Below are 25,499 nucleotides of genomic sequence, written 5' to 3'. Positions count from 1 at the left end.
TGTACAGTATTTTGTCTTTTCTTTCCTATTCTTTTGGGCACATTTGCTTTTCTCCCTTATTTCTTAGGAAAAACACCTGAGCTTGTATTATGAGCCAGGCACTAAAAACCTAAGTTTTTGCACACATCATTTAGTTTTTTTGACATCCTCAGGAAATAGATTTTGTTATTAGGCCCATTTTACCCATGAACAAACTGAGGCTCAGAGATGTTAACTGACCAGTTCCAGCCAGAAAAAAGTGGCAGAGCAGGATGCAAACGCTGGTGTGTGTGGCCCTGGAGAGGCCTCATGGCATCATAAGTTTCACCAGAATGTACATTCCACAAAGGTGCACCCCTGTTCACTATTTCTATGCTCTGGGCCTGAAACAGTGCCAATAGATCATAGGAATGGAATAAATACTGGCTCAATGAATAAATAGTGCTCAGGACTCAGCTTTTTGTTTTACCCCTCACTCCTCTGAGAGAAAGTCTGCTTTTTGTATAGGTGTTCACCCTGAGATAGAAGGTAATTGAATCTTTATTCAGTGCCTGTCTTGGGCTTGGGTCAGTGGGGGATGCAGGCAGCAGGGAATCCACCATGGCTGTGCATAATTGGATTGGAAGGGGGTCCTCAGCTGGGCTAACAGTGATCGGCTTCCAGCCAGTTGCCCACTGGGGCCGGGGAAAATCCCCCCCCCACCCCCACCCCTGGTTGCTGTGGCTCTTCTTGATGAGTAAGTGTGGGTGGGGAGCTGCTTCCTAGCCTGCCTCCAGCTTTGGCTAACTCAAGGAGGTAGACCACTGGCCCTTGGTGCCTTTTTCTACATCATTTTAAAATCATGTCCTTTACCGTCCTGGCAAGGCAGACCTACTAGGGTGCTGCTTATGGTCCCAGTTTGTTTCTTAGTTCTGTAGGGCAAGGTCAGAGTTAGAGCTGGAAAAACATCATTAGAAATATCTCACAGTCTCACTGGAACAGTACTGCCCCACCCCTCCTGATCCTGCCAAACACGTGGGGTATATATTTATTGCTCCAGTGATGATCAGGCATTGGTGGCATTAAGAAGAATCAATGAATGCTAAATGCACTGTAATGTGTGGGAGAGTCTCATTCAAAGATATGTATCCTCAAAATGCCATTGGTGAGACCATAGAGAAACTCTTCTAGACCAATTCCTGCCTTGTACAGGTGGAAAACTGAGACCAGAGAACTTCCGTATAACTTAGGTAAGTCACACAGCTTGTATATGGCAGCTTTGGTGACCTTCTCAGTCTGGAGACCTACCTAGCAAGGTCTGGTAAGGACCTGAGCTAAGCTAGTCGGTTTGTGGGGCTAGGTCTCAGGAGGGCTAGGGAGATGAAATGCAGCTGAGGGTTGAGGACAGTGGGTCCCCTGTGGGGCAACTCAGTTGACTATGACCATGGAGGAAGGCACCTGAAGATACACTAGGCAGGTGGTCTGTTAGTGCTGCCAGTTTGTTGGAAGACTGGTGTTGCCAAGAGGTGGGAGGTGGGGCAAAGAGAGGGCTCAGATGTACCACTCTTCTTAATAATGACAGTGATGACTACATATTTTGAGCCTTCCCTGTGTTCCATGAACTGTGCTAAGTGCTGTCCATACGTGGTTGCACGTGATTGTCACAGTGATCCTGAGAAGATATTTTACAGGAGCGAGGCATGGAAGAGTTAACTTGCTCAAAATCCCATAGGTAGTAAGAGGTAGAGCTGGGATTTGAATTCAGGTTTGGGATGGTTTAGAGCAGTTGTTTGCAAAGTTTGGTAAGCATCAAAAATCCCCTGGAAAGCTAGTAAAGGAGATCCAGGGTTATTAAAGTAAGACATTTCCCCCAGGTGATTCTGATAACGACCAAAGTTTGAGAACCACTGTTTTAAAGCAACATGATCTGGGGGCGCCTGGGTGGCGCAGTCGGTTAAGCGTCTGACTTCAGCCAGGTCACGATCTCGCGGTCCAGGAGTTCGAGCCCCGCGTCAGGCTCTGGGCTGATGGCTCAGAGCCTGGAGCCTGTTTCCGATTCTGTCTCCCTCTCTCTCTGCCCCTCCCCCGTTCATGCTCTGTCTCTCTCTGTCCCAAAAATAAATAAACGTTGAAAAAAAAATTAAAAAAAAAAAGCAACATGATCTGGAAGGTAAAGGAACTTGAAAGCTCCAGCATTAGCCACTATTTTCTACCTTATAAACATTAAGGGAGGCAGGAAGTTGGAGGGGCAAGTGGAAAGGAGGATGGAATGAATGATTCCCCCTTTGAGGTCCAGTGGCACCTTAGGTTATGGGACTAGTAGAGCCATCATCATAATACATTATAGTCAGCTGTGTATTGTCCTTTACAAGCCCCTTCTTTGGCCACTGTGGGCTCTCGAAGGACATGAGGTGTCATACTTTTTGAGAACAGAGATTTATCCATGCTTGTATCCCCACTACCTGTCACATTGTATGTGCTCATGAAACTGTTGTTAGAAACAGCATTTCAGGGATGGAAAGGACCCAAAAGGTTGTCAAGACTCTGTGCACCTAATTTTTTTAATTTCTTCTGTAAGAGTTCATTCAGACTTGGCTTGAACCCCTACTGTGATGAGCAGCTCATTGCTCCTTTCACCATTCCATCCCATTCCAAGAGCACTGAGTGTTCCAAAGCTCTTCCTTATTCTGAGTCACTCTAGCTTTTACCACCTGTATTGCTTCCAGCCCTTGGAGACACACAGAATAGATCTAATTACACTCCCAGTGTTTGAAGACGGGGCTTTTGTCTTTAAGGATTTTCTTTTCTAAAGGCTAAAATATCTCCAGTTTCCTTGGGCATTCTCATACAAGGGTTTTAAGTTCTCTCATCCAGATCATTGTTTTCCAAAAAATGACTTTTTTTTTTTTCTTGCATCCTTTCCAAAGAAGCATGTCCACACTACATACAGTATTATGGACATGTCCCAACCAGTTCATTAGAGAGTGAACCTACTGCTCCTTTTTTTTAGACTTCCTACTTGTATCAGTGGTGGTATGAAATACCTTTGCTTGTTTTTTTAATGACTATAGCATTAAGTTGAACATAAAGTCACTGAAAATCTTTATTGTTTTGTGTGCACTGCTGCTAAACCATTTCTCTCCCATTCCTGTTCTGTGAAATGGCTTATTTGACTTAGACTTTGGGATCATCCTTTGATTTTGTTCACTTCTGCCCTGGATTTTTAAAATCAAGAACACTAAGATCTATTAGGGTAAAGTTCTTTCATCTAGTGCATCAGCTGTCCCTTCCAGCTTCGTGTCATTTATGAATAAAGAACAATTTTAGAAAAGTTCGTGACAGTTGGAGTGTAAGAACTTCTCCTTTGGGAAGAGTCTCTTCTAAAAGCCACAGTTGCAGATCCCTTAACCCTTAGGGTATAAAGCATGACTGCCTCCATTTCTTTTTTTTTCCATGGTATTCATGCAAGAGGAAACCCCAACCCACCTTCCACCCTTAAAGAGGTGAAATAGTTTGGAAAGGCCCTGCCCCTTTCTTGCCTCTGCCCCATGGTTATACCATACAGAAGCTATTGGTGATTCCTGGGTGACATTAGAAGAAATACTTTCTGTTCAGTACAGCCACCAAGCTGTAAGTACAATGTTGGTCTAGAGGCAAACAGTTTGTGGGCTCGTACAATTATATCCTACAAAGGGTTTAGTGGTGAGAATGGCACATGGTGGCAACATGGAAAGGCAAACCCAGAAGCTGGGACCTGAGTGCATCTGGCTTGGAGAATTAGTCTCAGGCTCTCTTTGTCATCAGTCCAACTATTCAGTTCATCCCCAGTACTATTCACGGCTCATGGAAAAGCCAAAAACGTATGTAAACGGGTGATTGTCCCAAGTGTCAGCTCATGATTGCTGTCAGGTGATTGATTGAAGCTTTGTTTACTGTCTTCCTTTTTGATTCTGGGTGGTGATCTCAGAGTATTAGTTTGAACCATTTAAAATAGTCATTTTTATAGGTCAAAAGCAGTCAACTCTCGGTTTTGTATGATTCAACCTAATAGCTGGCCTCTTTAGATATCATCTTGGTTCATAGAGGCATAGTGTCTTTGAGTTGGAATAGATTTTTGGTAATTATCTCCAGAAACCCCACTCTGACTCTCTTCTGTGGCATTTCTGGAAAGTGAGACTTCCCCTATTACTCCACCCTCTCTGTTCCTGCCAAATTTGCTTGCTCCCTTGTCTTGCCTGTGCAACTTTCAAAATACTTGAAGGCAGCTCTCCTGTCCTTTTATTGCTTGCTCTTGTTTAGGCTGTAAGTAGCAGTTCCTGGAGCCATTCTTCACATGATGTCGTTTTGGACCCCTGACCATTTTGATTTTCTCCTTTGGACACCTCCTACCTTGTTAATGCTCCTCCTAGTGTATGACACCATTTTCTGAATCAAAACCGTAGGTTTGGTACATTCAGTGTTGAGAAGAGGGAGGACTATTGTCTTATTTTATTTTGAGGGGATAGGAGGTGTTGTGCTTAAGTGCCAGAATTTACATTTGTCCCTTAATATTAAATTTCACTTTTGCCTGTCCACATCCTTTTGGACTCTGATTTTGATATATAACAAATTAGCTATTCCTTTCAGCTTTAGTTCATCACAACATCCAGACACGTGCCAATGAATGTTTTCAGCCAGGTCACTGATCAAAATGTTGAGCAGGCGTAGGCTCTGCTGTAAACTGCTGGTGAACCCCTGATAGAACAAGGAAACTACAGTCCATGATGAAGGTCAGGGAATTGCCCAGGGGAGGGCTGGTTTGGGCACAGTTGTGGAAATAGGTGAAGGTTTCTTTCAGACCCATCTCTTCCCTTTAAATATTCCTCTCTCCTTTCCTACCCTATCTCCCGAGTTATGTCTCCTACCCAACCGTGCCAGACTTCCTCAGTCTGTGACTGCCTGTTTTTGTCTTTCCTTCATTCAAAGTCCCTGTGCTGCCCCTGTCTTTGAAGGAAGATCTTTGGTTTTGCTTTCTGAGGATTTCACACATAGGACAATGTCAATGGCTGGGGAACCTGAGTGTGTCTCATATTCACATTTGCAGTTTAATGAGGGGAGGTGGCTTAATAGCCCTAAAATATGCCCCAGTAAGTAAAGGCTTCATGTTTTAGAAGAATCTGGGTGTGGGGATTGGGGAGAGGGAGGGAGATGGTGGCCTTTTAAAAGGGCTCCTTATTCATGTTGGACCAGAGTCATAAATAAAGTTGAATTAATATCCAGGCACTATTTTCTGCTCTTGAATTCTCCAAGGCTTGTCTCTTCCTTTATCCACCAGCACTGAAGGAGGCAGTGTGGCTCGTGTCATAGCTACCACCACAGCCTGGAGAGTCCATCTGCTGGCTTAGAATCCTCACTTCACCACTCACTAATTAATGTGACTGTGGCTCTTAGGCCTTGGTTTCCTTACCTGTCAACTTGAAATTACAGCAATGCCTTTCCCATTGAGTTGTATTTAATAAGATGACACATAGCCATGTCTTGTCTGTAGTAACAAATATTAGCTATTGTCATAATTCTTTTTCCAGATATAACCAGATTTCCTCTCTTTTGAGTACTTAAAATGTCAACTTGTATATTTCTTCTTTCTTCTCTCTTTTCCAAATTCCTAGTCACCCCGTAGTCACTGTGGCTTATGGATTCTCCTCATTTGGCCCCACCTCACTACCACCTTCACTTCTTCACATCTTCTTAGTTCCTCTGGAAACATCAATGACTATTTCTATTACCTTCTGATTTTATGTAATTACCCTTTTAAAAAGTTCTTGTGGCTTCATAGGCATTCAGTGTTAGCACTTGGCACTTGCAGCAATTAGTGACATTTAATGTCTCTACTTCAGCATGGAAAAAGAGATGATATATGTGGATTTTATACTGGGATAAGAGTTACCCTGGAAGTGAATGAAAGAAAGGTCTTGGCAGGAATCACTTGCTTTTTTTTTTCCTGAATTCTTTTTTTTTTTTTTTTCCTCCCATGAGTGACTTCTTTCCTCCCTTGAAATACTTTCCCCAGTTACTCAGGCAGAATGAAGGAAGGTAGGATGGATTGAAAACCATTTGAGGTGGGTGGGATATTATAGGTTTGAGAGGGAAACATTATTAGCTTAAATGATGAAGGCCTTCAACTTCTGGCCTGGTTCCTGAACACTGCATCTTCCTTTTGCCTATTTCAGTAAATGGTTTCTATTCTCTGTATCAGTCATTCTCATGACAGGCTTCATGATGGCCATAGCTGCTTACAAATGACTTTGCTTTCATAGCCATTTCCATTCTCCCAAGCTGCCAAAGCTGCTATCTCCATGGGGATTTTCCCAAAGGATGTAACAGTATTTAGAGGGCCATACGTATATTTTGCATATAATTTACATATGATTTACAGTCTGTTCTACGGCAGTTTCAATTTTGTGTGCCTTACCTACTGGTGATCTTTTTCTCTTCTTGTTCTTGCATCTACCCTGAGAACTTGCGCACACAGATAGGTAGGCACGAGAGGGTAGGATATAGCACTAGCAAGAGTGAGGTGAAGGATAAACATATTAGACATCTTATTGGGATCCAGAATGGTCCCTGGATCCAGCTAGCATAGCACCCTGTCAGGTTGTCACATCTAGATAGGAGACACTTTTCAGTTGCTTTCAATTTTTTGTAATTGTTTTTTTTTCTTTAAAGGTGCTGTAGTTCCGTAAGAATTCCGTGTTGGCAATTCTCAATATCCTGCCTATCAAAGACTCATCCGAGCCCACCTCTGGTTTCCTACCCTCCACTAGGTGAACTTTTATGGAGCTGACTTTTGAGTCTTAGTTGAGGATCTATTCAAATCCAGAGCTCATGGTGAGATTGTTGAGGAAAGATGTGGTCCCTTTTGCTGCCCTGAGCCCCTGTTCCAAGCCATGTCTTTCTTGAACATCATACCCAGAAAAAATGCCAAACTCCAAACCCAGCCAGGTGCTAGCTAGTACCAGGGCTGGCTGTGTAGCCTGCAGGGCTATTGCTGACCCTCTGTTGCTGAGGTTGATGAGAAGACCAGTCTTCATTTTTCCCCCTTCCTCATCAACCGCACAGATAACACACACCCAGCATAGATTCCTTTTTTTCCCTTACTAATTATATCCTTCTCAGTTAAGATTTTTTGAGCATTATTTTCTGTATCTATATTTGAAAGCCGTATCGTTCCCTTTTCTTTTTTGAATGTAAAATTTTATTTTAATGTTGAATATGATGGAAAAAATAAAAGAACCTCCAAGCTATCTTCATACTTCCCTCCCATCTTTCCCAGGTTAAGTCTCAGTGCTTAGCCCCTTTTTCTTTGATGATTCATTGACTTACATGGGCACAGACCCTCTCTTCCATGAAGGAGAGGTGATATACCCTGATATTTGTCCTGACTTTCTTGCAGACATTAGACCTACATTTTAAAATGCACCCTAGACATTTTTTGCTTAAGTGATTCTTCTGTTTTCTCAACTCATCATGCTTAAAACAGAACTCATTATTGCCCTCACTGCCCATTCATCTCCCAACCCACCCCACCTTCCTATTTCTGACAATGTTCACTCAGCCTCCCATCCACTCCTCCCCTGAAAAACCTCATCAGTCACCCAACGCCTGTTGGATCCTCTTTTTCCTTTTCCTCCCCGTTGCCACGATTCTAATCTAGGCCCTCTGCCTGTGACTGATCTTTCTGCCTCTGTCTCTTTTCCCTCTCATCTATCCTGTCCGCACCATTGCCAAAGCAATCTTCCTCGACATCATTTTCCCTGGGTCATTCCCTTGCCCATGAACCCTCAGTGTGCCCCACCAGCTGTAAGATCCTTAGCCTTGAAAGTCAAGGCTTTCATACAATGGTTCCTGTTCTCATTCTTAAGATCACCTTTCATTTCTTCCTTATATGAACTGTTTATATGTGTTTGTTGTTATTTGAATAGCATGTATTACATGCCTACCATGTGCCTGGCAGTGTCCTAGGTCCTTCTGGAAAGTTGAACAGGAAAGCCCATGCAAATTCACTCTGTGGTCCAGGGCTTTGGATTCCCTCTTATACCAATTGCCCTGTCGTGTTACCTGGAGTGTCCTGCATCTCTTTAAATCCTAAACCATCTTCCAAGGTTAATTTCAAATCCCACTTTCCTCCAAAAACCTTTCCTGTACACCCAGGGTCCCCCTCACAGTCCTGTGGTCTTTATTGTCTGAATTCATCATTTGACACTTAGTAATAACCAATTCATTCATTCCTCATTCAGTCACCAAACATGTACTGAGCACCATCTATGTGTCAGTTATTGTGCTAGGTGTTGCCTCACACATCGGTATGTTTTTAAAGCATAATAAAAGTAACAACAATAACTCTTAGAAAGCTCTTACCATGTGCAGGCCCAGTTTTATGTATATTCACTTATTTAATCCTCAAAACAACCTATGAGTTTGGCATTATTATTATCTAAATTTTGCAGATAGGAAAATCAAGGCACAGAGATGTTCAGCAAATTTACCAGGGGTCACAAGCTAGAAAGCAACAAAGCTAGGATTCACATCTGGCTCTGAAGTCCTTGATCTTAACCTCTTTACTTCACTGTCAGATACCAGTAATATATATCACATGCATGTTTATGTAAATATAAACACATAACATCTTCCCAGTTAGACTCTACACTCCTACAGGTTAGTGACCATCTACCATACTTGTTTGAATCTCCAGTATCTTATCCAGTCTTTGCATCTAGTAGGTACTTGCATCACTTGGTTGGTAGATTGTTAGTTCTTCCATTCATTTGACCAGCGGGGGTGTGGGGGAGCGGGGAGTGGAGTGGTGGGGAGGGGTAGCAGCTGAGATTTTTAACAGCAGGTGGGAGAGTCTGGGAATAAGAGGGGACAGAAACCATTACAGAATAGAACTGGACACTCTGGGATTCTTGGTTTCCAGTTCTTGACCCTTCAAGCGTTGAGAATAGATTTGTATAAGAGAAGATACTGATATAAAAGCTCTTGAAAGTGGAATAAAATTTCCTTGTCCAAAAGCAAAATAAAACTTAAACCGTATTATGGTTGTAGTTTCTCCCTTCCACCATCCTATCTCTTGTCCATTTTGCTTCTTTGCCTGCAAAACCAATTTTAACATCAGGATCCCAGATTTACATTCTTGGTCTAATATTTCTATTTAATATTTTCATAAGTTGAAGAATATGAATATCTTATCCGAGTGGCAGTACTGCAACTACATATGTAGCTTAATAAAGCCTGATAAGTACATATTTGAATTTAAAAAACACAGGTGGTGGGTTATTTGCCTTTTAAAAGGGTTCTTTCTTTTACAAAAGGATCCACTGCAGGGTTTCATTTAATATCCAGTTCCTCTTAATGCATTTACCATACAACTTAATTTACCAAAATTTGATTTATATGCCATTCTAAAGGGGTAGCTCTCAAGTTCTAGTGAGCATGGGAATCACTTGGGCAACTTGTTTAAAATTCAGACTTTTCCCCAAACTCCTTCCCAAGATTCTAACTTATTAGGGTCCTGGGTCAGGAGCCCAGGATCTTCATTGTCAATAAGCATCCCCAGGTGGTTGATGTAGGTGGTCCCTGAAATACACTTTGGGAAACACTGCTTTAAAGAAACACATCTAACACATAGATGAACCCCATCTCCAGGGCTTTGGATTCCCTCTTATACCAATTGTCCTGTTTACTCTTCATTCAGTACATTTTTTTTTGACAATATCTATTTGAGTCAAAAAAAGACAAGACTCTACCACGTCTTCTCTGAGCTGTTAAACATCTTTAATTGTAAGTGTGAAATGTTTGTCCTTTCATTTTTAAATTAAAAAAAAATTCTAAACTTTCCCACTAGCTGTATTTAGACGTAATTGATGTACAACATTGTGTGAGTTTATGGTGTACAGGGTGTTGATTTCATATATTTAAATATTGCAAAATGATTAGCACCATAGCATTAGCTACCATCTCCATCTCTTCACATAATCACTATTTCTTTTTCGTGGAGAGCGTTTAAGCTGTACTTTCTTAACAACTTGCAAATATATAATACAGTATTAGTTTCTTTTCATTTTTAACCCCTTCTTTGGCTCTTAGGTTTCTTCTTGGATCTTCTTCTCATTTCTTTTTTTTTTTTATTTTTTTATTGTTTATTTATTATATTAGAGAGAGAGAGAGAGAGAGAGAGAGAGAGAGAGAGTGCAAGTCGGGGAGGGGCAGAGAGAGAGGGAGACACAGACTCTGAAGCAGACTCCAGGCTCTGAGCAGTCAGCACAGAGCCCAGCGTGGGACTTGAACTCACAAACCACGAGATCATGACCTGAGCTGAAGTCAGACACCTAACTGACTGAGCCACCCAGGTGTCCCTTCTTCTTCTCATTCTTTTTTTTTTTTATTAAAAAAAAATTTTTTTTAACGTTTATTCATTTTTGAGACAGAGACAGAGCATGAATGGGGGAAGGTCAGAGAGAGAGGGAGACACAGAATCTGAAACAGGCTCCAGGCTCTGAGCTGTCAGCACAGAGCCCGACGCGGGGCTCAAACTCACGGACCGTGAGATCATGACCTGAGCGGAAGTCGGACGCCCAACCGACTGAGCCACCCAAGTGCCCCATCTTCTCATTCTTAATTCTTACAACTCTCCTATGAATATTCACTTTTCCACATAACCCATCTGCCTGCCCCTGACCTCCCCTTTAGTGCTCTTGATCTGGATGGTGAAGGCGATGGCTTGGTCCAGAAATATCAGGCATTTTAGGAACAGTGACTTCCACTGAGGCTTCTCTTAGCCAAATATAGGGCCTTTTGTCTTCTCTCCTATTATCCTTTCCCAAAAAAGACAAAAAATTATTTTTTAAACAAATCATGACAGCAAGTTAGTTTGGCATGATTCCATTCCTCTGTGAGTATATTAATCCTAGGTCTGCCAGAAATGTGCGTTTAAAATGTGGTTATAGGTTAATGAAATTTGTTTAAAAACTAGATTCCATGACATTTATGACACATGTATCTATGTATTTAATATATCATTGATCTTTTAAAACTCAGACGGTTGACCCCTATTTTGCCTCTGATTACATTTCTAAAGCTCTAGTAATCTCCAAAAACATTTAGGGATTTCTATACTTTATGGAGATTTTTCTCCTTTGTTAATCCTGTATGTCCCTGAATTTCGCTTTGGGTAAAGGTTCTGTGTGGTGATATGGAGTTTGTCAAATATCTCCAGTAGTAATAAAAGCGATGGTAGGGCAAATAACTGGTGCAGTTGGTTACTGGTTGGAAAATCTTCTCTTCTAACAGATCTATCAGAGTTTATGCTTCTCATGAAGTAATGAGCTCTTAATAGCCTCGTTTGACTTCCTTAAGAACATAGCCCAGAGGTTGTGTTATTTGTTAATTGGGATTTTGGTGCACCTTCTTTAACCCATTCAGTGCTGGTCTCGACCTCCCTGATCAAGGGCCAGAGACCTTCTAGGACAAGATGGGGGTGGGGAAGCGATGGAAGGCAAGGCTGTGGTCGGCACTGTCCAAGACAAAGGTGAGAGGGGAAACAGTTTCGGGTTGTCTGAGCAACTCTTGGAAGCAGGAACTCATTCCATTTTTGTAGAAAAGAATATCGTATCCAGAAAATAAAATTGGGTGGTAACCTCTGGATGGTGGGATTACAGCGGATTTTTTTTTTTTCTTTTCTGAATTTTCCAAAACTGCTACAGTGACCATGTATTAGTGTAAAAAGCCATTTAAAAGAAAGAAGGAAACATGCTTGGTCTCACATCTTGAGTCTCCTTCCTAAGGGACCTAATCTTTACTCAATTTATTTCAAATCCTGAGCATTGTGTAGAACAGTGGCGAGTGGAAGGTTCTCAAGGTGAGGCCCAGAGCAGTTCAGTAAACCGAAGAGTGTCCTTGACCCGGAGGGTTGACCTGGAAGGCCGCTGTTGTGTCAGCAGCAGGGAGGTGGCTTCTCAGTGTTGGTTGCATGTGTGTGAGTGTGGATGTCCTGCCACTCACTCCTCCTCTTACTTGAGAACTAATTGATGATTGCATTGCATTGGGGATTTTTAACTTTGTCTTCTTTCTTTTTTCCTTCCCCTTCCCCCTCCTCACCCCTTTCCCCCTCTTTTCCTTCCTCAAGGCCTCTCCCACCTCATGATGAGTGAACAAGGTAGGTGCTTTGTGCTTGTGGCACTGCAGCTGCCTGAATTGCTTGCCTTTGTGCCTCTGGCTGGTTGCTCAGAGCCTCATTGTTGCTGGCAGGCCATTCGCTGCCTGTCCCTCCTGCTGTGGGCCAGGCTGGCAGCGTGGCCACCCTGTGGTGGGGGGGTACCTTTCCCGATGCATCTTGGTTTCCTGTCCCCATCATCCCCTTGGCTTGTCCATTCTGCACCACCATTTGTCATTCTGGGCGCTGGCCCTGCCAGGCTGCCTCCAAGGGAGAAGCATGAAACAAGGCATGACGGCGTCGATAATGGGGGTGAATGAAGCTAATTTCAGAGCAGCAGAGCGGTTAACTTCCTCCTGCTCCTCCCCAGGCCCCATGCTGGGGCCCTGTGGTTGGGGGAGAGGAGCTGGGCTTCTCCCTGAATTTCACTCTGAGTAAAGGTTTGCTTTTTGTCTTCCCCTCCATCCTACTGCCCATTGTAATGACTTTCAGCCCCACATGGTCAAAGGAAGCCCTTGGGGGGTTGACTGTTTTCACTTTTATATAAAAGCAAAAACCACCGAAAGAACATGCTAATGTCTTCATGGCAGGATTCTAACTCATTATACACCCTGAAGAAAACTGCATATAAAGATCTGTAAATTCAGCATCTGCAACCTAAAATATTCAAATATGCAGGGAATGAGCTGTGCAGGAAATTCAGCTCAGCTAAGCACAGGGTGGGCTGTGAATGAAGCCTTTTTCTCCTAAATAAAAATTTTCCACATCATCAGCCTAAATCAGGATTTGAGAACTGAACCTACTTAAAATTGTCTTTTCCTTCACTGTTCAATTGCTACTATTGTGTTTCTTCTGAGCCTTGGGATGATTGCAAGATTGGTCTACCTGCCTTGCCCTGACACCCAAAGAGTATACTTTAATTTCTCTTGTCTGTTTCTTTTGAAAATAAACACAGGACTCAGTGTCTCTTTTGGAGGGCCTAAGAAAAGGGGAAGATGGGTCCTTCTGTGTTTCCTGGTTTTTCTTGATCTTTTGAGGAGGATGGGGCACTCCTGAAGGGCCAGTCTCCCTTCCCTGTTCCCTTACACTAGACCCATCAGATAGTGTTGCCATAAAGGGGAATATGCTTAGATACAAGAAACCACTCAGGGCTGAGAGAAGTTGCTTATGATGTCCAGGGAGCTGATGTGGGCAGTTTTGGGCATCCTGACTTGATCAGACAGCGTAAAGAGGAAGCACACTTTCCCAGTAGAAGTGTATCCTCCAGACCTGAGCCAAGATCTATGATGTGCACTCCAGACTTTCAGTGAAGATACTGTCTGATACAGAGTGAGTGTCAAAGAACAGAGCTGGAGGCAGGAGGTCAGGTGAGTTTGCCAGTGTTAGATGGAACTCTGGAAGAGACTGGGATGAAGCCTCGCTATTCTTGTCTGAGAGTGAGGGAAGTTATCTGCCAACAGCAGGTAACCCTGAAGTGGGTATGAGCAGAAGGTGTGATTGATGTCAACCTGGTGTTTGGGAGCTTGAGAAAGTTAAGCACATCTCTGTGAAGCAGGACGACCCAGGCTCTATGAACTGCTGGATCTGGTGGCTTGACTTTGATAGCAAGTTCCACCAGAAAAAGCAGACCCTTGGAGTCCTGATGACAAGACCCCCTTTCTTTCTTGCCTTGTGCTCCCCTTTGCTCTTTAGGGGTCCTCCTAGCTTCCAACAGTGGCTTGGGGGTGTGATGGCATCATGTGGCTGCTGTGACTGGATAGAGACTAGGCAGATAGGCTAGGCTAGTGGGACTTCTTTAATCTTGATTTGGCTTATTTTAGACCCTTTGGAGGTGCAGCTCAGGTGTTTTGGAGGGCTCAATCCCAACATTGTTATGAACAGCATGTGGAGAATCTGACCTGTACAACTCCTCCACTTTCTCACCCCCTCCTCAGCTTCTCGTGGGTCCCTGGCATCAATGTGTACCTGAGTAGAGAATTCACACACACTCATGTACACATGCTCTGGAGGTAAGTCAAGTACTTTCTAGAAATAGAGTCTTTAGGCAATGAAAGAATGACAGACACAGATACTGGGAGTTCCTCTTTAGAGAGTTTTTCAAGAAAGGATGCAGAATTCTTCTGGGTGGTCAGTGCCTCTAAATTTTTAAGTTGCAGTTTGCAGTTTAATATGTTTTTAAGAAGGTCCTTTGATTGCATTCCCCTCCTTTCCTGTTTTCCTCACTTTCTACTCCCTTCTCTGTTCTTGCCCTGTGATGATTGTCTAAATAACCAACTCTGCTTCCCATCTATACTGCTTTCCTTCCCCTATTCCTTCAACATGAAAGAGATATTTCTGTCTGGTTCCCACGGATTCTCCAGAATTTGTATCTGATGCCTGAAAATATGTCTGGAAATATTTAGGTGTGTTGTGTGTGTACCACCTGTACATGTATGTGACACTCTTGGTCCTCAAGACTCATGTTAACATTGGGAAAATACCAGCGGACGTGGCTTCTCTGAGACTTTCCCTAAGCAGTTTTACATACATACCAGTTACATTGGTTAAGTGTGTGCAGTTTCACATACGTGTGGCCACGCGGTGCTTTTGCATGCAGACTTGGTCACGTTCCTAAGGATGGGCCTGGGAAAAAACGAATGGGAAAAGCTTAAACATGAAGCTGGTGAAGGCAGCCTTGCTGGTCACACTGTTTTGGCTTGTTTAGGCTTCATGTTTGTGCCTTTGTTTGTGCTGCTTTCTCAAGATATTGTAGTGCTGTTGCCTTTACTGTTGTGGCTTTTTGTTATGTATGTTACATTTCTTTGTGTGTCTGCAGTGTGCTGATGTTTTCCTCTCCCTGCTCTCTCCCTCTCCTTCTCTCTCTCTCTCTCTCTCTCTCTTACCGTCTCCATGGTGGACACCTTGCTTCCTCTACTTCATTGGACCTTCCACTTCATTTCTGTAGGTAGAAGTAAAGGTAGAGATCATTTTATTTTTCTCATTATAACTATCAATCTGCCTTCTGAAATATTCATGTATCCAAGGGGAATTGTTGATTTTGATGAATACAATCCAGATTATAACTGAGTGCTTTTAACAACAACTTAAATAAATAAATAAACAAATTAAAAAAAAAAAAGCCAATGCTATCATTTCCCTTCAGTGCACTTCGTGTTCAGTGGTTGGGGATCATCCCGAGTTGGCCTGCCTCTCTCGGAATCCAGGATGGGTCTTATCCATTATGGCATACTATTTCTAGCAGGAATGGGAGACTCTGAAAGTAGTTATGCCGAACTATGTTACTTAAACGTGGGATAGTCTAAGATCCCCTCCCAGTAAACGTGTTGAAGGAACAGGAGAGATGTGAAAGGGCCTACTGTTGTTTCTTTTACTCGGGGACAACTGCATTCAGGGACAGCATTTGTGAGGGAAGGATGATAGACAAGAAAGGGGAGAAGAATGGTGAATTGCTTGACATTTAATGTGAAATTTTGGAGATATTTATGTATTGCTGTTTTCTCTTCTGTGTTTCCTGCATTTGGGGGAGTGGAAATGTTCTGACTGGGGGCAGTGGGCTAAGAAGGGTGGGACCGGGGCTGTGGAAGAACACAGGAATGACAGTGCATTCCATCGGAAGGAGAACATGGAGAGAGGTAACACTGGATTTTCGCTTCTGAAGTCAACATTTTGCCAGGTAGGCAGGGAAAAGGAGAGGTGTTGAGCAGGTGGGCTTGCTCCAGTGCTCTGACATGGCTTTCAGCTTTACACCTTTGGAGAGCACAGCTCACTCTGTGCCAATGAAAGCTATCAGAGACGTGTGCCCAAGAACCTGGCTCACCAGCTCAAACTGGAATAGCTGTGCAGGAGTGAAGGGAGAGGTTAATTGATAAATTATAAATGTGTATCTGCATCTGCATCTGGTTCTCCCCTCTTCCCTCCTAATTCTCCGGCCCCATCTCTGTGGATCTGTAGGCTGCTGCTTGCTGCAAAGGCCAACAAATAACAGGAATAGGAAGTGTGAATTCTGGCATGAGGATGTTGGAGAAAGAAGGGACTGATGGGTTATTGAACATGCCGATTTGATACTAGTCTGTGAATCTGTGAATGGGCCATCTCTCATTTGAGTCCCATGCTTTACTGGATTTTTGAAATTATGGATGGTTACCTTGGAAGCAGTTTGGTCCTCTCCATTTTGGAGGTGGTCAATTGCCTTTTTTTTTTTTTTTTACATGAATCACAGGCGGGCTCATTCTCTGAAACTTGTCATGGGAAACCCTTACCCTGTTGTGAGCTTGGAGCCTTTTGAAAAGAGGTGGGGATGAGGGAAGGGGAGGAGGAAGGATGAGTGGAAGCATACACTTGGCTGCCCCTTCCACTTCTCTGCTTTATTCAACCAGAGGTGCCGGCAATCTCCTCATAGGCAAAGCCACCAATCCTTGCCCAGAACTCAACCCTTCTGAAGCACGTGGCGCTGTGTCCCCTGCCTCTTCTCCCACTGGCTTCTACGAGATCACATGAGAATCACTCTTCCTGTCTTCCTCCCTTCCCACCCCTCCAACACTCTCCTTTTCTTTCCCTAATCCCCTAAACCATCCTGCAAGATAGACCTTTTTACCTTTTGCATATGGGTGTCTTATTTTCTTTCTCTGGCCACTGCTGCTACCACTGAACATGTCCTATGTACCAGCCATTGTGCCATATACTTTATATGCCTTATCACAGTCCTTATACCTGTTTAATGGTGTAGGTGATGGTATTGTCATTGCTTTATGGATGAATAGAACAAGGCTCAGAGAGCCAAATTACTTAAGTCGGAGGGCTGCTAAGTGGAAATGAAACCCAGAATCTGGGTCTCTAACCTCTCCTCGTACTGCCTCTCTTGGATCCAAGGATGACTTCCGTGTATGTACCTCCCAACTATTTCCCTGGCACCAACCTGTCTCAAGTTCCAGCCTGTCACTTTGCATTCTGTGGCACACATATCCATATCACTGTCCCACTACTATAACCTCAGTATGTCTAAAGTCAGTCTTCGTATCATCTGGCCAGAATCCAGGTTCTCTTTCCGACATCCCTATTTTTGTTAATGGTGTCCCTATCTGCCTCATCACCCAGACTTGAAAACCAGGAATTGCTTTCTATCCCTCCTGAACTTTTCTGTTCCCAGGTGATCAGTTGAGAGAGCTTGTTGGGATTCTTCTCTGGAATGTCTCTTGCATCTCTACTGCCAACACCCTAGTTCACTTCCCACTTAGCCCTTATTAGATTATTGTCTTAGCCTAATCAGTCCTCCCACCTCTGTTCTCTTCCAGTTTGTCCCGTAACTGAGAGGTGCTTAAACCCTGCTGTCCACCAAATGGAGTGCAGGATTAGCTATCTCATTGTCAAAGCCATCCATCCCTAATATGACCTTGTTTACCTTTAACCTTCTCTCCTGTTAATCTTAGATGCAAAATTGCTGCCAAATAGGATACCAGATAACCTTACTGGACCTTTCCTTGTCTCCTAGCATTACTTATTCTGTGTCTCTCCCCTGTAATAGCTCATTCCCCCTTTTTTTCCTGCCCATCGAAATCACACATAGATTTCATTTCCTAGTTGATGTTATCCTTGAGTGCTCCAATCAGAGATGAGTTCACTCTTCATGTATCTCTCTAATATTTTATATTAGAGTTATTTGAGAATTGGGGCACTCTGCTCTACAAGATGGCAAGTATGTGTAAGACAAACATATTCATTTGTTAATGTCCAGATGTGTCTAGTATGGTAGGTTACATGTAGAAGGGACTCAGAATCTCTAATCCTTCTTATCCTGCTGTCAGTCATTTTCCTAAAAGTGAAAATAAAGAAAAATTAAAATTAAATCAGATCATGCAGCTCATCTGTTGAAAAGCTTTTGAAGGATTCTCATTGTATAATTGTCAACATGCCTTCCCAGTTTTATTTTCTACGATATTTTCCACTCCATACTATCACCCCTGCCAGCTGCCTTTCTCCTGAAGTCAACAACTCACTCTGCCTGAATCCACAGTATGATTTCCTGCCTTTGGTCTTTGGCCTGAGCTCTGCCCTCTTTCTCGAATGTCCTTGGAACATCCTTCTCCTCCTTATCATCCTTTAAAGCCAAGCCTCCTAGGTGTGCCAGATTTTGTGCTTCTGTTATAGAGTACCTGTGCCAAACTGCCTCGAATAAGTTTATTCATGTGTTTCAGGCATCCTCTTCTTAAAGGACAGAGGCTGTATCTTGGCCATTTCTGTCTCCCACACTGCACTTAGCTCAGTATTTGGTCCCGAGTTGTACAACAACCTGTGCCCCTTAATCACTACCCTCATTTCCCCAACCCACTGAGCAAAGAAGCCCCAGTGGGTCATGGAATGAGGCCAAATGTTCTGGTTCCAGTTCTTTCCTCACCGAGGCCTTCTCTTGGCCCTGTGTGTGCAAGTGACAGAGGGAGATGGTCATGGATTGTATCAGAATAAAAGAGGGAAAGGCCTTTGGGTTTATTCTTAGGAGCTGGTCAGAGAAAAGAAAGCCTTACATCTTGTCATTCTTTACAGCTGAACAGCAAAGCAGTGAACCCATAATGGAAAGAATTATGAAGTTAAATATACAAAACTGAGCAGGGTGTTTAGGCTCTAATGATAATCACCACATTCAGGAGGCCTTTGGCTGCACTGAGCCGAAAGCAAAGTGACTACCTGGAGGTGGCCGACCAAAGGAGTTACTCAGCAATGTGCCTTGGTCAGCTTTTTTGACCTGATTTTGACAGTCTTTGTTTAAGGGTTTAGAGTGTGTCTTAGCCTCTATCCCCCTTTTCTTATTGATTTGGGGGTTGCCCATTCTGGGATAGGTTACCAAATACTTTTCCTTGAAACTGAACTTAGAGTAGGTGTTGCAGACTCAAATGTCAACAGAGGCCTGATAGGTATCATCAAGGAGTAGATCTCATGTAGGAAAAATTCTAGGGTAAGCTCGACAGTGGGGAGTACTGGGGACCGTGGCAAACTGGAGAGCACAAATCCTGTCTAGGGCAGCAGCCTCTGCTCCAGCTGCTTGCTGCAATGAAGAATGTGTGCCCAGGGGCACCTGGGTGGCTCAGTTCGTTAAGCAACCAACACTTGATTTCAGCTCAGGTCATGATCTCACAGTTCATGAATTCGAGCCCCACATCAGACTGTCTGCTGTCAATGCAAAACCCACTTCAGATCATCTGTCCCCCTCTCTCTTTGCCCCTCCCACCACGCCCGTCAAAAATAAACATTAAAAAAAAAGAATACACGTCCAATGCCACCAGTTCCTCAAGAAAAGCCAAAAGTGGATTTTTTAAAAAATATCAGCTCATGGCATCTCTTGCTGTATGTATGTATGACCACACACACACACACACACACACACACACACACACACACACACACACAATGATTTGGCCCACAAGCCACAAGTTTTTGACCTTTGGCTTGAGGAGGAAGGAGTAAGATATTCCTCTAAGATTTCTTGCTGAATGTCAATAGTGGGAAGTAGTCATGTTTGATTAAATTTCTCTTTGCCTGTGGCATTGGTCAGGGTACAGTAATCTCTCTTTCATACCCTAGGCACTCCTGCCAGGGGGCCTGATCTACATGTTGGGTGAAGTTGGTTTTGTAGAGTAGGGTAGGCATGCTTAGGTAGTGTATACAAATGCTAAGAATGTCCAGGAAGAGAGATAACAGACACCTGCAGTGATTGCCAAGAACTGGCATGATTTTTAAATAATTAGTGGCTGTTGGGATGAGCACTGGGTGTTGTATGGAAACTAATTTGACAATAAAGTTCATATTAAAAAAATAAATAGTAAGTGGCATTTAATTTCTTTTTACCTTTTGCTTTACAGAACTCTTTATTACTGGACTAGATAGTGTTGACCCTAAGATCTACTTTAGTCCATCAGAACTTAGAGACCTCTTCCGATTTATTTACACGTATTTTTCCCCATGTAGATTTCATCATTGGCCTTCAAATGCTGAACTAATCAGTATTGGCCAAACTGGAAAGGGATAATCAAACTATATGAACTTGAACAGGATTTCATGTAGATTGTATTTTGCTGGTAATAACATTAAGAAAGCTGATTTGAGGAGTTGAGCCCTCTCTTGTCCCTGCTAGGACCAGAGAGCCCTGCAAATAAGTTACTGTTTTGATAGCCAACTGTTTATGCAAATTAGTAAATGCAATGCCAGCTACTAATTATGAAAATAAACTCATCTGTGCTCTATAAATATCTAATTATAATAAAATAGGGACAATATTACATTTCCATCTCTTGCCTCATCTGTTTCTCAACCACTACTGATTTGTCCTCTTGACAACGAATAAAATCACTTTGTTTTTTAAAGAAGTCTGTTTTCCATGTTTTTCCCCCTCCTAATGTTTTGAAAGTCTGCGGGGGAAAATAGATTTATTTTAAATGTAAAAGTAAAATTGCCTGATTTTAACAACTCTGTGTTTTTGACATTGACATCTTTGAAATGCTGCTTTAAAAATATGAAATGTTTTTTTTAATTTCCCTGTTTAGAAATTTTCATTGGACAGTGAGGGCTTTTTTCTTAGAACAGTTGTTTCTTGGAGCATTTTTAAAAATGTTAATGTGAACAGATTTATTAGTAAAATGCATGATGGATCAATGGGATATTTCAATTAAATTCCATTTGAGCACACGAGGGAAAATATCTCTGAGATTTCTAAGCAACATGCTTATTTCCTCCTCAATTATCAATTTGGGTTAATCGATTACACACAGATTTTTTATCTGTGTATATATATCATAAAACACTTTCTCCTTGAAGGTGAATACTGCTCTGCTTGTGTAGACTTTTGTCAAACCAAACTGGTTAATCTTAGGGGATGTATAATTTTCAGCTGTAGATCTCTGTGGATACTCATATAAACTTAGCTTTGACAGCACCTACAGGTAAAGGATCTCTCAAATTAAATTGTAATATCCTTATGACACATCTCATCTATAGAGAGAATTTAAAAGAGTAGTGTGATGGAAAAATATTGAATAAGAGAACAAGCAAGTGCATTGCCTTATATGCTTAGGCTTGTATATGTCATGGTCTGTTTCTCAGGTGTGCAGGGCAGTATAATGTATCTGGGTCTAGATAGAATTTCTCCAAATACATATTCATAGGTTTATAATGGTTAAATGTGTTCTCACATGTGGCTTCCGTTTGAGGTGTACTGACAATTATACATTCTAGGGTGCTGTGCATCTGAATTTAGCATATTGTCTGCTGTAACATTAGAAAAGCGATGTTTATTCAACATTCCACAAAAACTGACAGAGAGCCAACGATGGTTTGGGCCAGGTGCCAGGTGTTGAGTACACAGGGCTGACCGCACTGATATGGGCCCAGCCTCTGACACCTCGGTGACAGTTCATAGGAGTTTGAAAAGGACTTTCTGATGTAACAACCACCTCTCCTCCTAACATTCTAAATAAATTCTGTTTTCAACTTATTAATATACCTAGAGTTTTAAAATTAGTTTTATTTATTTTACAGGGAAACTTTCAGGTAATAATTTAGTTCAAATCACCCACCCTTTAAATTTTCAGATGCAGAAAAGAGAATTTGCTTTGCGTGTGAACAAGCAGAGTTTTCATTTATTCACTCATTCTTTTATTGAGAGATAGCACACACAGTGCAGAGTATATAAAATCCACACAGCTTAAGTGTACAGCTTAAATATTTTTTAACCCATATTCATCCATGTTGTTACCGTTCAGATCAAGATACTGAACCCATCACCTGCATAACATTCTGTCGTGCTTTCTGTCACTTATTTTTAATAAATGCATGCATTCTCTGCTGCCTCCAAAGCTGTGCATATCCACGTAGTTATCAGCAGGCAGGCTCCGGAGTGCTTTCATTTTCATTAAGAACAACTAACCTTGTGAGAAAAGGAGGCATTGTGGTTTTTTGCTGTATCTAAACAGTCACAAACATCGCCCTCTGATGAGGTGTAGCTTTGCCCCCTGTCTTTGAAGCCGCTCGGATTTCCTTCGGCACAAAGAGAACATCTAATTGATATCATTGGGCTTTTCTTCTTTTTTTTCCTAAGGCATTAGTGGCTAGTAGAACAGCAGAGGTAGAAAAGACCATATGCTTTGTAAAAAGCCAGACTAATAACACTTTTTGATGGACGTCTGATTTTTTAAAGTGCCGCATCTTTCATTAAAATTTACATGTAAAATAAGGGCAAGCGTGGTGACATGAAAGCTAATGCAGCTTGCACATCTTGACATAATAACAATCACAAGAAACTGGAGATCCCAGATGGCAGCTTGGCCTTTGCCATCCTTTTAATAAGCTACTAACTGCTAATTATTTCACTCTTTTGGGCAAGTTAATTTACTGTTGACTCTTAAAGAGGTATTGCTCTTTTTCCCTCCATGCCACAAAAATCAGAGCCCTTTCACCTGGGCTGTAACAAGAGCTTCCCTGCAGGTTGAAAGCTTGTCAGCTGATTGTAACAATGATGGCAAGTACTGGGGTGGAAAATGTTGCTTAATACATAATATTTCTTTGTATTCTTTGGATGTAGAAATTTTTTAAAAAATCTGCTTGGCTAAGGATCCACTGTGTGTGTCTAAGAGCAATAATAGATCAAGGAGCCCCGTAAAAGGAGAGGATCTGAAATTTGGAGCCTGCTTAAGAGTGAGAGAACAGCTGCCTTTTAAATGGTTGCTAATTCTGACAATTAATGTTGTTTTGTGAGTGTGATTTTCTGTGATCGAAGTTAGGAGGGATGATGGTGTGTAATAGCTCACTTCCTAAGCTTTATGGTGATGTAGCATAGTGATGAAAGAGAATGGGGTCCCACATGTTCTGGAGCCCTTTTAAATGAAAAGCCTGCCAAACATGCTTTTTTTTTCTGTGCTTCAACTTTCTTAGGATGAGTTCATATTTTAGCACAGATGCAGATTATTAACTAAGGGTGCAAGTGGGCTTGGATGCATCAGGAGTGTTTGGAAAAGAACCTTGTTGGCAACGTAGCTGTCTGACAATCAAAATATTTACTTAAAGATAAGCTAATGATGGTGCCTTGCAAATGCCTGCAGATCCACTATTGAAATGAGAGTCAGTTCTTTGGCTTGATACTTTCCGAAACTAAATCTCAAACCTCAGATACTATTGCGTGTGTATGTGTTTGTTTTAGAATTCTCTCAAAACAAAATAACATGGGTGCTAAACAACAAACAAAGGTAGGGAAAGCTCTCAACCCATTTTCTTGAAATATTTAAACCGAGCTTAGTGTGTTACTATGATCAGTTGTTCCCTGTTGGTAAATGGTTTAAAATATGCATTGAGGAAACACCTTCTCCGATTATTGGTGTTCTTTCTGAACGTGAACTTCGTAACGTGAGTTTTCTACTGCACCATCATGTCTCTAGGGACTTGTGTGTTATTCAGCTGATGGGAGGGCTGTGGAGGTCAATCAAATACTAACCATTTGCTTACTGTTTAAGTCTAGAGGAGCCAGAGACGTTTTAAGTGTTATGGTCCTTTAAAAATAGGTGGCTCAGTTGAGCCTCTGACTCTTGATTTCGGCTCAGGTCATGATTGCAGAGTTCCATTAGTGAGATCTAACTCTACGTAGGGCTCCGAGCTGCTTGGGATTCTTTCTTTTCCCTCTGCTCCCCAGCTTGCACTGTCTCTCAAAATAAACAAACTTAAAAAATACTAACAATTTGCTTACTGTTTAGGTCTAGAAGAATCTGAGATGTTTTAAGTGTTATATTTCTTTAAAACTTGTGCATCACCTGGTTTCAAAATAGCCCGAAGGAAAAACATACGTGCGTGTGAATTTGAGGAAGTTTTGTCATCTTTCAGAATCTGATATTATACAGTGTGTTCAGCCAGATTGCCACCTTCTAGAAGAATTTTGAGAAATGCTCACAATATTTGAAGAAAAAAAATCACCAAGAAGAATAAGTTTTCAAAACATAGGTTGAAGACAGATTTTTTGACCACAGGACTTCTCAGAGCCTTTGTTATGAAAATGTTGAGTTATGCATCTTTAAGAAAGAAAATGTAGTTTTCAAAGTTACCCAAATTTATTTGATGTGAAATGGTTTTTTTAGGGGGGGTGGGGAGGAGGGCACGGGGCGCCTGGGAGGTTCAGTCAGTTAAGTACCTGACTCTTGATTTCAGCTCAGGTCATGATGTCATGGTTCGTGAGTTTAAGTGCCATGTCGGGGGTTCTGCACTGACAGTGCGGAGCCTGCTTGGGATTCTCTCTCACTCTCTCTCTCTCTCAAAATAAATAAACTTCAAAAAATTTACATTTTGGATGAGGTTAGCTAGAATTAAAACTAGTGTTCAGTTGAAAAACTTTGGACAAGATAATTCTCAAGTCTTTTCCAAGTCTAATATTATGAGTTGTAACGTCTCTAGAATTTGAAAGAGGCTTTTGGATTGGCTTTACTCAAGAATCTTTGTGACTACATTTTCTGTTTTGATTGGGAATAGTTTTGAGGATGGATTAGTTTCAATAGGGAAATTACTGCTTCCTGGTAAAATGCATAACACAGATGTTAAAACAACTGCAGTTTTAAAGACACTAGTCTTGTTAAAACGCTGGCAGTTTGTATTACCTAAGTACTCGAACGGATCTCCATCTCCTGTGTGTAAACACGGCTCCTGATAATGGCCTGCTTCACTCCAGGAAGGGCTGATCTCAGCACAAGATGAGAAAATTACTGGGAACTTTAAGTTTTATTTGCTTTGAAATTTGGAGCTTGTGAACAGTCTTTGTGGTTATCTGTCCACTTTATTGCTGAGACCATTCTCGCTACCACTCTGAGAATTTGACCATCAGTGGCTTTGTTTTCCCCAGAGAGTGAACATACAGGTTGGAGAAATTCTTCGTGGAAAGAATGACTTGTACTGTGTTTAGAAATCATTGGCTCGACTAAGGATTTTGTGGGCTCTCTCATTGCAAGGCTGAAGACTTTGTCCTATTTATGTGCTGTCTGTTCGGTATGAAGCGGCCACCATTGATCCATCTGTTTAGGCCATCCACCTGGGGCTGTTAATCTGGTTGTGGAGACTAGTTTTCTGAACCAGACATACCCTGCTGCGTTCTCCCAAGTGACCAACGATGAGCATTTACAAAGGTCTTGGCCAAAACTGTTATGGGTGAGATTCCCAGTTGTAAACTAATTGATCCATGTGGCAATTGAGCTTGGAACACCAGATATCCAGGTGTGAATAATTCTAATGCAGGGTCAACACTTGGTATAGAAAGAGCACTGAGCTAAGTGTCAGAAGACTAATTCGAGGTGCTGGGGAAGAAAACATGATAGATGAGAGTGCTGATATTGGTGCT

At 42.1% G+C, this 25,499-nt stretch overlaps 1 protein-coding gene across 34 annotated transcripts in view; it reads left to right on the top strand.

Annotated features, from left to right (window-relative positions):
* Window positions 1–25,499, top strand: part of NRXN3 (neurexin 3) — a 1,579,173-nt gene that overhangs the window by 109,058 nt on the left and 1,444,616 nt on the right. For 28 of the 34 annotated variants that reach the window (XR_015252137.1, XR_015252136.1, XM_086709140.1 and 25 more), the window contains exon 4: window positions 12,122–12,151. The exons of the other annotated variants lie outside the window; for them this stretch is intronic. Coding sequence is in view for 26 of the 28 variants with exons in the window: in XM_086709140.1 (XP_086565266.1) it covers window positions 12,122–12,151 (30 nt within the window). In the remaining 2 variants the exon portion in view is untranslated. The remainder of the gene's footprint in view (window positions 1–12,121; window positions 12,152–25,499) is intronic. 34 annotated transcript variants of the gene reach the window in all.

The sequence above is a fragment of the Puma concolor genome, chromosome B3 (genome assembly GCF_028749965.1).
Source record: "Puma concolor isolate L17-30 chromosome B3, mPumCon1.1.hap2, whole genome shotgun sequence".
In the NCBI taxonomy this organism is placed as follows: domain Eukaryota; kingdom Metazoa; phylum Chordata; class Mammalia; order Carnivora; family Felidae; genus Puma; species Puma concolor.
Note: the sequence above shows the minus strand (reverse complement) of the source record. Positions and strands in the feature narration are given on the sequence as shown.